Source organism: Prionailurus viverrinus, chromosome B4 (genome assembly GCF_022837055.1).
Source record: "Prionailurus viverrinus isolate Anna chromosome B4, UM_Priviv_1.0, whole genome shotgun sequence".
NCBI classification, from domain to species: domain Eukaryota; kingdom Metazoa; phylum Chordata; class Mammalia; order Carnivora; family Felidae; genus Prionailurus; species Prionailurus viverrinus.
In genome coordinates, this window is record NC_062567.1 from 34,160,758 (window position 1) to 34,174,052 (window position 13,295).

The window sequence follows — 13,295 nt, forward strand, 5'->3', positions numbered from 1 at the left end:
TTGAGCTGTGTTGGCAGCAAGGAGCCTGCTTGGGGTTCTCTCTACCCCTCCCTGCTTTTTTGTCACTCTCAAAATAAATTTAAAAAAAAAAAAAAAGAAAGCTTAAAAAAAAAAGAAAATTAAAAAATATGCAGAATCTATGTTGGGGTGCTTGGGTGGCTCAGTTGGTTAAGCCTCTGACTCTTGATTTTGGCTCAAGTCATGGTCTCATGGTTTGTGGGATCAAACCCGAGTCAGGCTCTGCACTGACAGCATGGAGCCTGCTTGGGGTTCTCTCTCTCTGCCCCTCCCCCCACTTGCCTGCTCTGTCTCTCTCAAATAAACAAACAAACAAACAAACATGTAAAACAAAATGCAGAATGTTATATAGTCATAATCTTTCAAAATAATTGGTTCATTGGGGTGCCTGGGTGGCTCAGTCAGTTAAGTGTCCAACTTTGGCTCAGGTCATGGTCTCATGGTTCATGAGTTTGAGCCCCGTGTCAGGCTCTGTGCTGACAGCTCAGAGCCTGGAGTCTGCTTCAGTTTCTGTGTCTCCTCTCTCTGCTCCTCTCCCACTCGTGCTCTCTCTTTCTCTCTCTCTCAAAAAATAAATAAACACTTATAAAAAATTAAAAAAAATAATTGGTTCATTAAGAAAAATGATCCTAACTGTCCTCAAAGGATTGAAGGCTGGATCATTGGATCAATGCTCTTTAAGGGCCTCTCTTTTCAAAGTACTATCTCCAAGTGGGGCAGGGCATAATCACCTGATGACGTCACCCAGTATAGGTGTGCCAGTTTTGTAATCCATCCTCTCTCAGGGCTTTAAACAGAGGTGATTTCACGGCATGGAAAACCTAACATCACATTTAGCATGATACTGCCTCCTTCACTCCTGCCCCACAGCAAATAGGTGGATTATAAATAAAATCACCCAGACTGAAGAGATCAATCTGTGATAGGTATGGATAAAGACAATGGGCTGGCCAATACCACCCAGCCAAGAAAAGTAACCCATGTCCGTGGGTCTCAGGACTAAAAGGCACTGGGTTATGGGCAAGTTGCAAAATACGAAGCCCCAAAGCACCATGTTACCATGGAGTCTTGGCATAAGCATTTTCTTAAGGTAGTCTTGAGCATGTTAATTAACTTCACTGAGCCTCAGTTTATTTACAAAAAAAAAAAAAAAAAAAACCAACCCTGTCAGATCCTATATAAGTGTAAGGTATCCTGACAACTCATTTACACATTTAAATGCTTCCTAGAAGTTTTCTAGGGGCACCTGGGTGCCTCAGTTGGTTAAGCATCCAACTCTTGGATTCAGCTCAGCTCATGATCTCAGTGTTGAGATTGAACCCTACCTCCTTAAGATTCTCTCTCTGCCCCTCTCCCTCTCGTGCTTTCTCTCTCTCTCTCTCAATAAAAAAAAAAAAGTTTTCTGAAGCAGAGTTTTCTAGAGTATGATCCTTAGAACACTAGTTTCATAGAATATTAAGACATGCTTCATGGGAAAAAACAAGTCAGGAGACAAATAAATTTGGTACCTGCTGAGCTAAACCAAGTTAAACAGATCACTGGGAACTTCTCAGAACCTTTCATGTGCTAATGTGATTTCCAAGAAGTGGATGTAGCATATAGTTTTTGAGCCTTATTTAACAATGGACTCCTTCCTTCCTGGAATATCTAATAGGACTTGCTAGTCTAAGAAAGACAGTTTGAGAGCCTATATTTAAGACTGATGTGGGTGTGAAAGCCATGTAGCTTTCCTGAGGCTTGTTTTTCTCACCTGTAAAGTGAGGATAGTGATACTACTTACAGGGTTATAAAGCTGATGTGCGATGATATGCAAAAACCAGCACGTAGTAGGCTCAAAGCAAATGTTCTTCTCTAAAGGAAGAACACTAAAGAGACTAGAGCTCCCCCCCCTTTTTTGTCCAAATTAGAGGAAAATTGTTCATAATAACCACTAGAAGAAAATTTTCTATGGTCTCTGCTGGAATTACCTATTGAAAACTACTTTTTGACCATCTCCAAGAGCAGGAACAGTAAAGAGTCCCTTACCTCTGAGAGCCAGGGGACGGGCTTATTCCACTTCAGGTAGCTGCTGTTAGCGCTCCCACCTCGCTCAGAGTCTTGGTCCTGGCAGAAGAGTGAAGAATGAATTTGGTGGGAATAGTAGGGCAAGAACGGGATTTGGGGCCCCTTGAAAGTGCGTAGGGGGAAATAGAGGGCCAGGAGACACAGTCTCTGTTCCTAGGAAGCTTATCAACATAAGGGACACTCCCATTTATTATTCACACTATATCTCTCAGAAATAGACTTCTTTGGTCTCCTAAGGTTCTTTTATTTTCTTGAATGTTCTGTCTTCCCATAAGGAATAAAAAATTTCTAACTAGATCAGTCTCTTGAGGGCAGGAACTTACCTCTGTCTTCCTCTCCACACCCCCAGGACTCTGCCCAGGTCTGTCACTCATTTGTCCTAACAAGTAGAAGTCTGTTGGGGGTAACCCAGCCCTTCCCTACCCACTGTGCAGGTGCACGGTTTCAGTCTGGTACTGGTCCAGCCTTAGAGATCCATGTCTTTTCTAGGCTCAGAGGTCTAACCTTAGAATTCCAGACTGAATTAGACCCCAGTTTCCCTAATTCCACCCAGAGCTACTCCTGCCTCCCTAAGGATTACTGCCCTGAGAAACACTATAGAAAAAATGCTCCATTACACATCTGTCCCCTGGCCATTTGCAGCTGTATATGTCTACCTCACCATCTCTGACTCTTAGCAGTGAGTGTCTGGGACCGTCACTAAGGCCCCAGCCTAGTTCTCATGCCAGTGAGTGGCAGGACATGCTGGTTCTGCCTTAAGCCCTCTGCCACTATTGGAGACAAAGGCCACATGCCTGGAGCGGTTCAATTCTGGGTATCTTGAGCCGGGAGAGGAAGGCTCTGAGGAGGGTAGGATGGACATCTCTACCCACCCAGCTAACACGATCCTGTGATGTGAGACTACAATTCCAGGAACTCCTCTCCTTGGCCTCTTATCACCAAAAAGTGGAGGTTTCCCTTAAGGCTATAAGGGCAGGGACAGCTGAGAACTCATGTTAATGTACTAGTGGGGAAAATGGGCTGCCCCACCACATACCTTGAAGCCCAGCCTCTGGGGATGATAAAACTGGAGATTTGGATCCACAGCTGGAATGTTCCTGTTGGCCAGAGCCTTGGCCAGTTCTCTCCAGCTGCCGTATCCTATGGAAGGGAAAGAAGAGAGAAGCAAGGTCAACATAACTTGAAGACCTCATAGGTCTGTAAGATTTGGGGGAATAAAAGAGGTAAGCTTCTTCCCTTCTGCTGGTCCTCACACCTCTTCATGTGGTGGGCATGGAGTGGAGGCTGCGGCAGGGGATGGGGGTCAGGGGTCAGGAGATAGTTACAACCTTGGCCAAGGTCAATAGGGCAGAGGGAGAGGAAATGAGCTCCTATTGCATTAAAATTTGCTGTCTTCCATAATCAGAGAAGGAGCCAGGCCAGGTGAAAATGGAACACTGTCCATTTGTCCATGCAGTTTGTCCAGCGCTACAGGTTGCCTCTTCCCCAGTTGCCTCTTGAGGCCAATTTCTCCCAAAGGCCGCTGTGGGAAAATGGTTGTGAAAGGTAGTGGAAATAAGCTTGCTCCTGCATGGGTTCCCTTTCTAGCTCAGTCCCTTTCTTTCCTCTAAGCCCAGGGAGACAGCAGTTCTGTCTAGTTGGTGGGGAGGCCCTCCCCCTGGCCCATCATTATCAATGAGCTGCTAGATGGAACCAGAGGTGGGAAGGCAGGAAAGGGTGGGCCAGGACTTGGTACATGTCAAACGAATTTATAAAATGCTCAAGAGAGAAGATTAGAGGCCTCACTACTCCTGTGTTTATCTGGAAGCTGATGTCTACACCCCGAAGAATCTGCAACGGGTTGGCTAACACACATCTGGGAAGGCTAAAAGCCAAACTGGGTAAGAATGAGGGGGAACAGGACACTTTTGGGGGTGCAAGCAAGGAGTCAAGGAGCAAAGAGCTGTGCTGAGGGAGAGGGTATAGAAGAATCAGGGTTCAATGGATCAGCACTGGGGGGGTCAGAGCCTCCCCATGTGACACAAAGACCACTTGAGCATGACTATCAGACTCTGAATATGTGAAACCAAATCACTGCTGGCCATGAACCCAAATCATAGACTATTAAGAGCTAGCAGAGGCTTTCAAGATCATCTGGTCATCATTTCAGATGAGAAAAATGGGACCCCAGCTGGTCAAATGACTTCTCTAGGCTCACTCACCAAATAGCAACAAGGCTAAGCCTGGAACTCAAGCGTTCAGATTCCCAGTGGGCTACTACTCTCTCTCTAATAGCTCTATCAAGATGCTCCCAGACACTGCAGTGGGTGCTGCACAAAAGAAGTTAGACTCATGGTCCCTGACCCCTGGGAGCCAATAGCTGGCCCAAAGCAGAAGTGTCATAGGAACCCCTATGTGAGCACCAGTAGAGATACAGCAAACCAGACAGAGAGAAAAGAGCAGAGTCTATGAATGTGGCGCAGGCAGAAGGTGGACATCAACATTTTGCATAAGTGTTTATGTAATTGACTCTAGCAGGGAGATTGCGGTGGGTGGGGGGATGCTTTTCTTATAGTTATGTTTGGTGTGGCCCTTTGGGATCTTGTGAGATATGCCAGGTCTGATTACCTCCATTTTACAGATGGGGAAGAGCAGCTCAGAGCTTAAAGTCACAGAGTTAGTTTTTGTTTTTAATTAGTTAATTTTGAAGAAGACAGACACCGAGAGTTGGGAACCGGCAGAGAGAGAGAGAGAATCCCAAGCAGACTTTGTACTGTCAGTGCAGAGCCTAATGCGGGGCTCAAACCCACAAAACCATGAGATCATGACATGACCTTAACTAAAGTCAGACGCTTAACTGACTGAGCCACCTGGGAGGCCCCCAGAATTAGTTGTTTTGAAGCCAGGATCAGAACACAGAGCCTCCCTGTCTCAAAAGCCAGCATTTTCTCCTGTGGGCATTTTTGGCACAGACATTGAAAGAGTCCCAGGGGCAGAGGCCTCAGCTGGGGATCTATGTCTCGGGGTTTCTGCACAGACGTTAAACCTCTGCTCATGTTATGTTTATGGGGACTTCTGCAGGTTTATCCCTCTGCCATCAAGGTCTCTCCTGTTTCCATGGTTGGCCAGCTGGCAGTCAGGAACAGGTCAGACTAGTTCAGTGCAGGGGGATGTTCTGAGGAAGCAGGATTCTGGGGCCAGTGAAGTGAGGTGAGGCTATGGGAGGGAGGAAGAGAAAGAATGCTCCCAGACCTACACCCTAGATTTCTGGATGAGCTCAGGAGAGAGCTGTTTGTTCATCTGTTAATCCCAACTCAGACACAACTAATCTAAGAGCCCGATCCCTTGCCAAGCCCAAGGAGTGGCTGGCTGGTGGCTGGGGAGCTTCAGTGCCTGGGTGGGGAGTGAGTCACACTGTGGGGAGGGGTGGGCAGTCCTTGCTTCTGCCTTTGAATGATTGGGTCATCTCTTCCTTGACTTTGTTCTTAGAATGAAAAGCCATCTACCTCTGGACAAAGTTGTGAGGAAATACTAATAAAAACAGTACTTCCCCTAGTGATGTGAGTTACAGTATGTCTCAAATGCACATCCTTTCTCAGACTAGTTTTCAGTTCCAGAAAATTCTCTGACTCTTGGAAGTCACACCAAAGGTGAGACAACTTAACCTGAAATCAGTGAACTATCATTGTGGGTCTTCAGAATGCCCTGTCCTGGCATTTGCTGGGAAGCAATGAAGATTCCTTGACCAAATTTTGGACAGGCTCCTCTGAGCCCTCCTTTTGAGTAGGCCTCTTCCTTGGGCCCTGTCCTTGCTGGCCCAGTCCAGTGTTTAGGAAGAATCCTGTGAAGTCTTTTGTTGTTGTTTTTGAGAGAGAGAGAGAGAGAAAGAGAGGGTACACAAGAGCGGGGGAGGGGCAGAGAGACAGAGAGAATCCCAAGCAGGCTCCATGCCCAGCTCAGAGCTGAACTTGGGGCTCACTCTCATGACTGTGAGATCATGACCTGAGCTGAAATCGAGTCAGACGCTTAACCGACTGAGCCACCCAGGCGCCCCAAGAATCCCATTAAGTCTTTTTATCAGGAGTTCCCCCACCTTTGATATCTGATTATCCTTGATAACTGATCAATTCCTCATCTCCGATCCCTGATATATAAGGGATATATATCCTTATAGCCTGCCTTTAGCAAGAACCCCCCTACCCTGATGTCTCCCCCTTAGTAATTTTCCATCTCCTGCCGCCCTCACTCTGCATGCTGGCTATAAACCTCCCGCTGCCTTTGCCGTATTGGGAATTGAGTTCAGTTCTCTCCTGAGGTCTCTTTCCTATATTGTGATGTACTGAATAAAAACTGCCTTTATCACCTTTAGTGTCTGGCTCTATGTCTCTGTAAAAGAAGGTAAGAGGTGGTCCTCTCAGTGAGCAAGGACAAATCCACTGTGGGAAAGGGGATGGATCAGTAAGGTTAAACCCAACCAGGCCCTGCCCCTGGTCACAGGTGTTGGGATGGCTTTGAGATACTTAGAGATGGGGCAGTCAACAGCCCAAGCTTTAGTAAGCTCAGGAATAGAAAATTCCCTTTGCTGACTTCAGAGTATAGGAGAAAGAGAAGCAAGTCTTCGGGGTCAGACCCAATTGTCTATCTACTGATTATAAATGGTGACTGACTGCTTGAGCAAGTAATCTGACACACTGTAAGTACTCAACAAGCATTCCTTCCTCAATGAGTTTGGGGTTTGGGACCTGGAAGTCATATACAAGTTCAAGGCCCTGGACAATTTTGTAAGAGAAGCAAGCAGGATGTGGGCCAGCAGGAACTCAGTGGCAGTGGAACAATGGATAATACTGCATCTGTTTCCTGGGTATTACCTTCTGTTCCCCGCCCACTGCCCATCCTTCCCTCCATTAATATCCACCAAGGGCATAGCAGGCATTGGGCTGTGTGCTGGCCATTTGGCAATCCCTTTTCCCATGCCTTTGCCTCTGTATTAACCCTGCTAGTGGATACCCAGACATTGATTTGCCCCCTGGGGGGGAACTTGGATCTAAAGAATGTGCTGATTTAACTATTGACACTTGTCACTTGCCTTCTGATAAGTGAACTCCTCCTGCTCCTGGCCAGACCTCTCCTCCCAGAGTGCCAGCTGCCAGGACCTGTTTCCCCTGCAGCAGGTGTCACATTTGTGCCAGGAGACAGACACCCCGATCTCAGGTGACAGATAAAGCACCACCATGGGCCTCACATTCTGCCCTCACAAAGCTGGGCTATCAAATTCACCATCAGCTGGAATTTTGCCAACATCCCTCTTCTATGCAATGTGAACCCTTCAAAGGCCTGAAGATGATCATGTTGGCTCTTTGAGAAAAATATGGGATACATATATCCCTTGCTGCTTTTTTCAAAGACTGTCACGTATATTATTTCACTGCATCCTCACAGCTTCCCCATGGACTGCTGTCCTCTCCATTTTAGAGATGAAACAACAGAAACAGAGGTGAAGTCATCAGTCCATGGTCACACAGTGAATAAGATAATCCACCTTAAGGACTTAGTACTTGGAACATAATAAGCAATGAACAGGTTGCAGCCTATTATTTTACTACCCATCACGATGTTGCAGATCTGAAACTTGCATTCATTTCTCCTGACCTCTGGCCTCTCTTGGCAATATGTCATATGGTCAACAGGGACATTTACGCCAGGAAGAAAGGAAGTCCCTCGCTGCTCAGGAAGATTTTGGATAGATTTTGAAAGTCACGCTGACAGGCCTTGCTCATGGATTGGATATGAGGTGAGGAATCAAGAATGATTTGAAGCTTTTGGACCTGGACAGTTAGAAAGCCGGAGTTGCTGTTTACTAAGATGGAGAGCGTCGGCTGGGTGTCAACAGGAGAGGCGGAGCTGAGAGTAAATGTCTAAAAGAGGCAGGGTCAATGGAAATAGGATTTCTGAAGCTCCATTTCCAGCCTTGGGCAGGGCTCTGCCGAAAAGGGCTAGCATGTTTGCTGAACTAAAACATGTTTTTTTTGTTTATTTATTTTTGAGAGAAAGAGACAGAGTGTGAGTGGAGGAGGGTAGAGAGAGAGGGAGACACAGGATCCGAAGCAGGCTCCCGGCTCTGAGCTGTCAGCACAGAGCCCGACGCGGGGCTTGAACTCACGAACCGCGAGATCATGACCTGAGCGAAGTCGGACGCTTAACCGACTGAGCCACTCAGGTGCCCCTAAAACACTTTTTTAAGAGGGGAAGACTGACCCCCCTCTAGGCCAGTGGGAAGGTGGAGCTGAAGGAAGAGCCAGGAGGGCTGGTCCCACAGGCTCCACCAGATGTAAAGGGCCCAAAGGTCCAGGGTGAATGCAGCAACTTTGCTTACATGCCCAGCGTCTGTGCAGAGAAAAGGTGATGAAATCCAGAGAACAAGAGGTTGCCAAGGGAATAAGAGGTCATGACACCCAGGGCACAGTTCCATAAATGCCAGCAACCAGCACTGAGTCCTAGGACAAAAAAAGCAAGACTGTAGCTCTGACCTTGGAGTACACTTGAGAGCCAGTCACATGTCCTCAGCAGAACAAAGCTGCTATGGCTAGAAGCCAGCAGGGCTTGGACCCTACCAGAAACTTGCAGTGGCACAATCAGGGATGAAACCAGGGACTGTCACCTGGGAGGGAGTCTCTAAGGCCAACACAAAGCTCCAGCGGCAGAGACAGAGCTGTGAGGCTTAATCTTTCCTTTCCAGCCCATGACACCAATGCAAGAGAACTTATTATTAATGTAACCTTATCAGTCAACATTTGTGTGGGAGGCATATATACATATATATACTTATATTAAGTGAAATATAGAAAATTGCATTTAATACAAGCCTACAGGAAAACAAGGCTTAGAGGTTAAAAATCTTGCTGAAAGTCAAAGGTAGTGAAAGAGACCAGTATTTGAACTGAGGACAAAAGGCTGTGTCCTTAATTCCACTAGTCTCTATTGAATACACTTGAGAATTTCCATCCACCTCCACCACCATCATTATCACCTGGTGTCAGACACTCATTTAATCACCAAACTATCCCCTCCCTAATTATCTCTGCCTCACCACCCCACCTGCCAAGCCCCGCTCCCCAGACTATTTCCTTTCTCTTTCTAACCTGGCCACTAACACCTCTCCATATAAGCCAAAGAAAAGCAAGAGGGAGTGTGGAGACCCAAATATCCCCAAACAGCTGAGAATTGGACATAGATGTATCTGTACATAAGCCTGCTCCCCTCTTCCTGTTTTCTGAGCTTCTTCCTTCCCAACATGAGGAAAAACAATCCAGCTTTGTGTCGGCAAGCAGGGGTTGGCCCTGAGGAAGATTACAAGTGGTTTGCTCAGTCTGTCTCAGTCTCCCTCACAGCACAGGTGTGTGGTGGGGCTGGGGAGGGGCAGGTAATGAGGAGAGGAGAGAGGTGGGGTCCCAGTGTCTCCCTAGCTCGTCTTTGGTGAGCAGATAGATACAGGTAGGGCCTGATGAGCCTCTTCCCCCACTGCCCTGTACCCCCACTGCCAAGCTGCTGCTGCTTAGAGCCGAGCTCAGGAACCAGAACAGCCAGCTGCTCCCAAGCTTCCTGCCAAGCTAGCACCTGAGCTGCTGTAATGGTTTTGGCTGCTGGCAGGTTGAGGCTTGCCAGCAAGATGCAAGGGACTGTACCTACTGCCCTGTTGGGTGCCACCTAAAGTGGGGGGGCAAAAGAAGGCATCAGAGCTGTGCCAAATATGTACTTGTATATTTCAGCTCTGCTGCCAGTACTTCCTGTTCACTCAAACATCCAGATTCAAGCATAAAACTCTAAGGGGGTAGATGAGGAGAGGAGATAGAGAGGGCAAATGCCCTTTCTATTATGCTGCCGCTGCTCTGGGAATGTAGAGTCTGTCTGTACACAGCCCAGCCCATAACTTTCCGTTCCCCAAGCTATGGGTTTGATCAGTAGAGGCCCCAGAAGGTTTGGCCAGGTCCCAAGGCACCTCTAGGATATCGTCATCATCATTATTACAAAACAAAAACAAAAACCCCCACAACATTTAAGCCCCCATTTGCTAGTCAGTGTCGACAGGACAATTACAGCCACAAACACATTTCCGTCCAGGAGGAATTTTGACTGAAGACCCTTGATGAAATGGGATGGTTTCAGGAAAACCTAGAGGTAACAGGGTCCAGGACTTCTAAGACTGGCCCAAGCCAACTTAAGAGGTGTTTTCACCCTCTGGTGTACCTACACAAGGGCCACTTAGGTAGTCTTAGGATCCCTCAGATCACGACAGAAGCCACTAGGCTTGTCATTTGCAGTCTTTCTGGATGAGGACACAGACAAGCTTCTGAACGTGGAGGAAAATGTGGGACAATCCTTTCCCTTCCTGGATTCTTTCTTTTCTTTCTTTCTTTCTTTCTTTCTTTCTTTCTTTCTTTCTTTTTAACCTTTCTTTTCAATTTATTTATTTTTTAAAATTTTGATGTTATATTTTTGTTTTTTTAACTTTTTATTTTTTTTCTGATTCTGTACTTTATGTTTTTTTAATTTTATTTTTTATTTTTTTAAATTTACATCTAAATTAGCATATAGTGCAACAATGATTTCCTTAGTGCCCCTTACCCATTTAGCCCATCCCCCCTCCCACAACCCCTCCCGTAACCCTCAGTTTGTTCTCCATATTTATGAGTCTCTTCTGTTTTGTCCCCCTCCCTGTTTTTATATTATTTTTGTTTCCCTTCCCTTATGGTCATCTGTTTTGTCTCTTAAAGTCCTCATATGAGTGAAGTCATATGATTTTTGTCGTGCTCTAATTTCATTTAGCATAATACCCTCCAGTTCCATCCACACAGTTGCAAATGGCAAGATTTCATTCTTTTTGATTGCCGAGTAATACTCCATTGTATATTTATATACCACATCTTCTTTATCCATTCATTCATTGATGGATATTTGGGCTCTTTCCATACTTTGGCTATTGTGGATAGTGCTGCTATAAACATGGGGGTGCATGTGTTCCTTCGAAACAGCACACCTGTATCCCGTGGATAAATGCCTAGTAGTACGATTGCTGAGTCATAGGGTAGTTCTATTTTTAGTTTTTTGAGGAACCTCCATACTGTTTTCCAGAGAGGCTGCACCAGCTTGCATTTCACAGAAGTTCGTGGTGCTCAAGAGTAAGCAATTAGCAGGCTGGGAAAGAGTGAATAAATGAATCAGTGAACAAACAAATCACCAGGTGTGTATTGAGCACTTGTTATATACTCAGAGCTCTGCTAACTACTGCAATACATAGACAGGTACAAACTGAGGGGCACCTGGGTGGCTTGGTTGGTGGAGTGTGTGACTCTTGATCTTGGGGTTGTAAGTTTCAGCCCCATGATGGGTGTAGAGATTACTTAAAAATAAAATCTATAGGAGCACCTGGGTGGCTCAGTGGGTTAAGCCTCTGATTCTTGATTTCAGCTCAGGTCGTGATCTCAGTTTGTGAGACTGAGCTCGGTGTTGAGCTCCACAATGACAGCACAAACCTGCTTTGGATTCTCTTTCTCTACCCCTCCCCTGCTCTCTCTCTAAATAAATAAATAAACTTTTTAAAAATTTTAATAAAATCTTTAGGGGCTGGGGAAAAAATAAATAAAATATTTTTTTTAAAAAGAGAAAAAAAAAGAAAGGTACAAACTGAGACATGAGGACCAACATGTCTGTGGACTCGGTCTGTGTCCTGGCGCTCACACCTGTGTGCACAGGCAGGGCATGCACAAGCCAGTTTTGCTTTATGCAAACAGACCCACACTAGACAGCTAGGCTAACTGGATGTGAATGAGATGACGTTGCTTGATGATTTTCCAGACCTGTAGAAACCTCAGGCGAAACGCTCTGCAAACTATTCTGGGATAAGGGAAATGGCCGTCAGGGTCCCAAATAGTTCAAGAGAAGCAGAACAGGTATAGGAAAACCCTGGTTCTGTAAAAAGACAATGGAGTAGTTTCAGCAGAAATATCCCCACGATGCACCTGAAGATCTGATATTGCCTATGGAAGCCCCAACAGTGAGGACAACAGCCCAGGAGCTAGTCAAAAGGCCGAGCTCTTCCTTCTACTTCTTTTCAGGTGGGAGGGGGGAGCAGTAGAGGCCCAAGATCCCAGATCCCAAGATCTCCTTTCTGAATGGGTGGAGGTGGCCCCATCCCTACTTGAGGGGAGGGGTGGTTTCCGTAGTTAAAGGTCTTGGAGGACCTTCCGGCACACAGAAAGTGTTATAGAAAGAAAAAGTAGAAACCAGAAGGAAAAAAACAAAGCCTGGAAGAAAGACTGGGAGGGAAGAAGAGCTTTGAAAAAGAGAAGAGCAAGCCCCATCCAGCCAGCTAATGAGACAAGAGGGGAGAAGTGGGAATATTTGATAATAATGATGTTAATTATGAAGATTGCTGCATAAATGCCAAAAGGGAGCTGGGAGGGGAATAACACTGTTTACAGAGCCCTCCTCCATGCCTTAACCCACTCCACCCACTGAACAGGTTAGTACACCCTGTGCATTTAACAGAGGATAACCACAATAGCTAACATCCATGCATTTGTTCAGGCCAGTCTGTGTGCTAAGCACTTGAAATGCATTATTTCACCTTCGTAACAATCCTTTGAGGTAGGTATTAATTATTCCCATTTTACAGATAAGAAGGTTGAAGCCGTGGGCAGTTAGGAGGCTCAGTGGGTTAAGCGTCTGACTCTTGGTTTCGGCTCAGGTCATGATATCACAGTTTTCGTGAATTTGAGCCCCGCATCAGGCTCTGTGCTGGCAGCTTGGAGCCTGCTTGGGATTCTCTGTCTCCCTCTCTCTCTGCCCTTCTCCCACTTGCACTGTCTCTGTCTTTCTCAAATAAATAAATAAACCTAAAATAATAATAATAATAATAACACTCTTTTATGTACCTTGTTGAGCCCCTTCTGTTTTCTGCACCAGGCCTGAAAATGCATCAGATACATTATCTGATCTGAAGGGCTGCCAGCTGCTGGATTTGGGAGGGCTGATGAAGGTGACTTACTAAAGCCAAGCTGAGGTTGGTTGTAACCTGTTTGGGGAAAAAGAGGCAAAGAATAGGACACAGAGGGCATGGGTGACGGTAACTCTGCTCTCCCAGAAAAGAATGTGGGGACCCTACTTTCCTCCTTTCCACAAAACATCATTGTCAAGGAACCTCACAGGTTAGACCGACCAACGGCAGAGGCCTGAAT

At 46.1% G+C, this 13,295-nt stretch overlaps 1 protein-coding gene across 1 annotated transcript in view; it reads right to left on the bottom strand.

Moving 5' to 3' along the window:
• B4GALNT3 (beta-1,4-N-acetyl-galactosaminyltransferase 3) overlaps positions 1-13,295 on the bottom strand; it is a 100,495-nt gene that overhangs the window by 23,112 nt on the left and 64,088 nt on the right. The window contains exons 2-3 of the mRNA XM_047866994.1: positions 3,119-3,222; positions 2,044-2,121 (exon numbers count right to left, since the gene is read on the bottom strand). Of these exons, the coding sequence (XP_047722950.1) occupies positions 2,044-2,121; positions 3,119-3,222 (182 nt within the window). The remainder of the gene's footprint in view (positions 1-2,043; positions 2,122-3,118; positions 3,223-13,295) is intronic.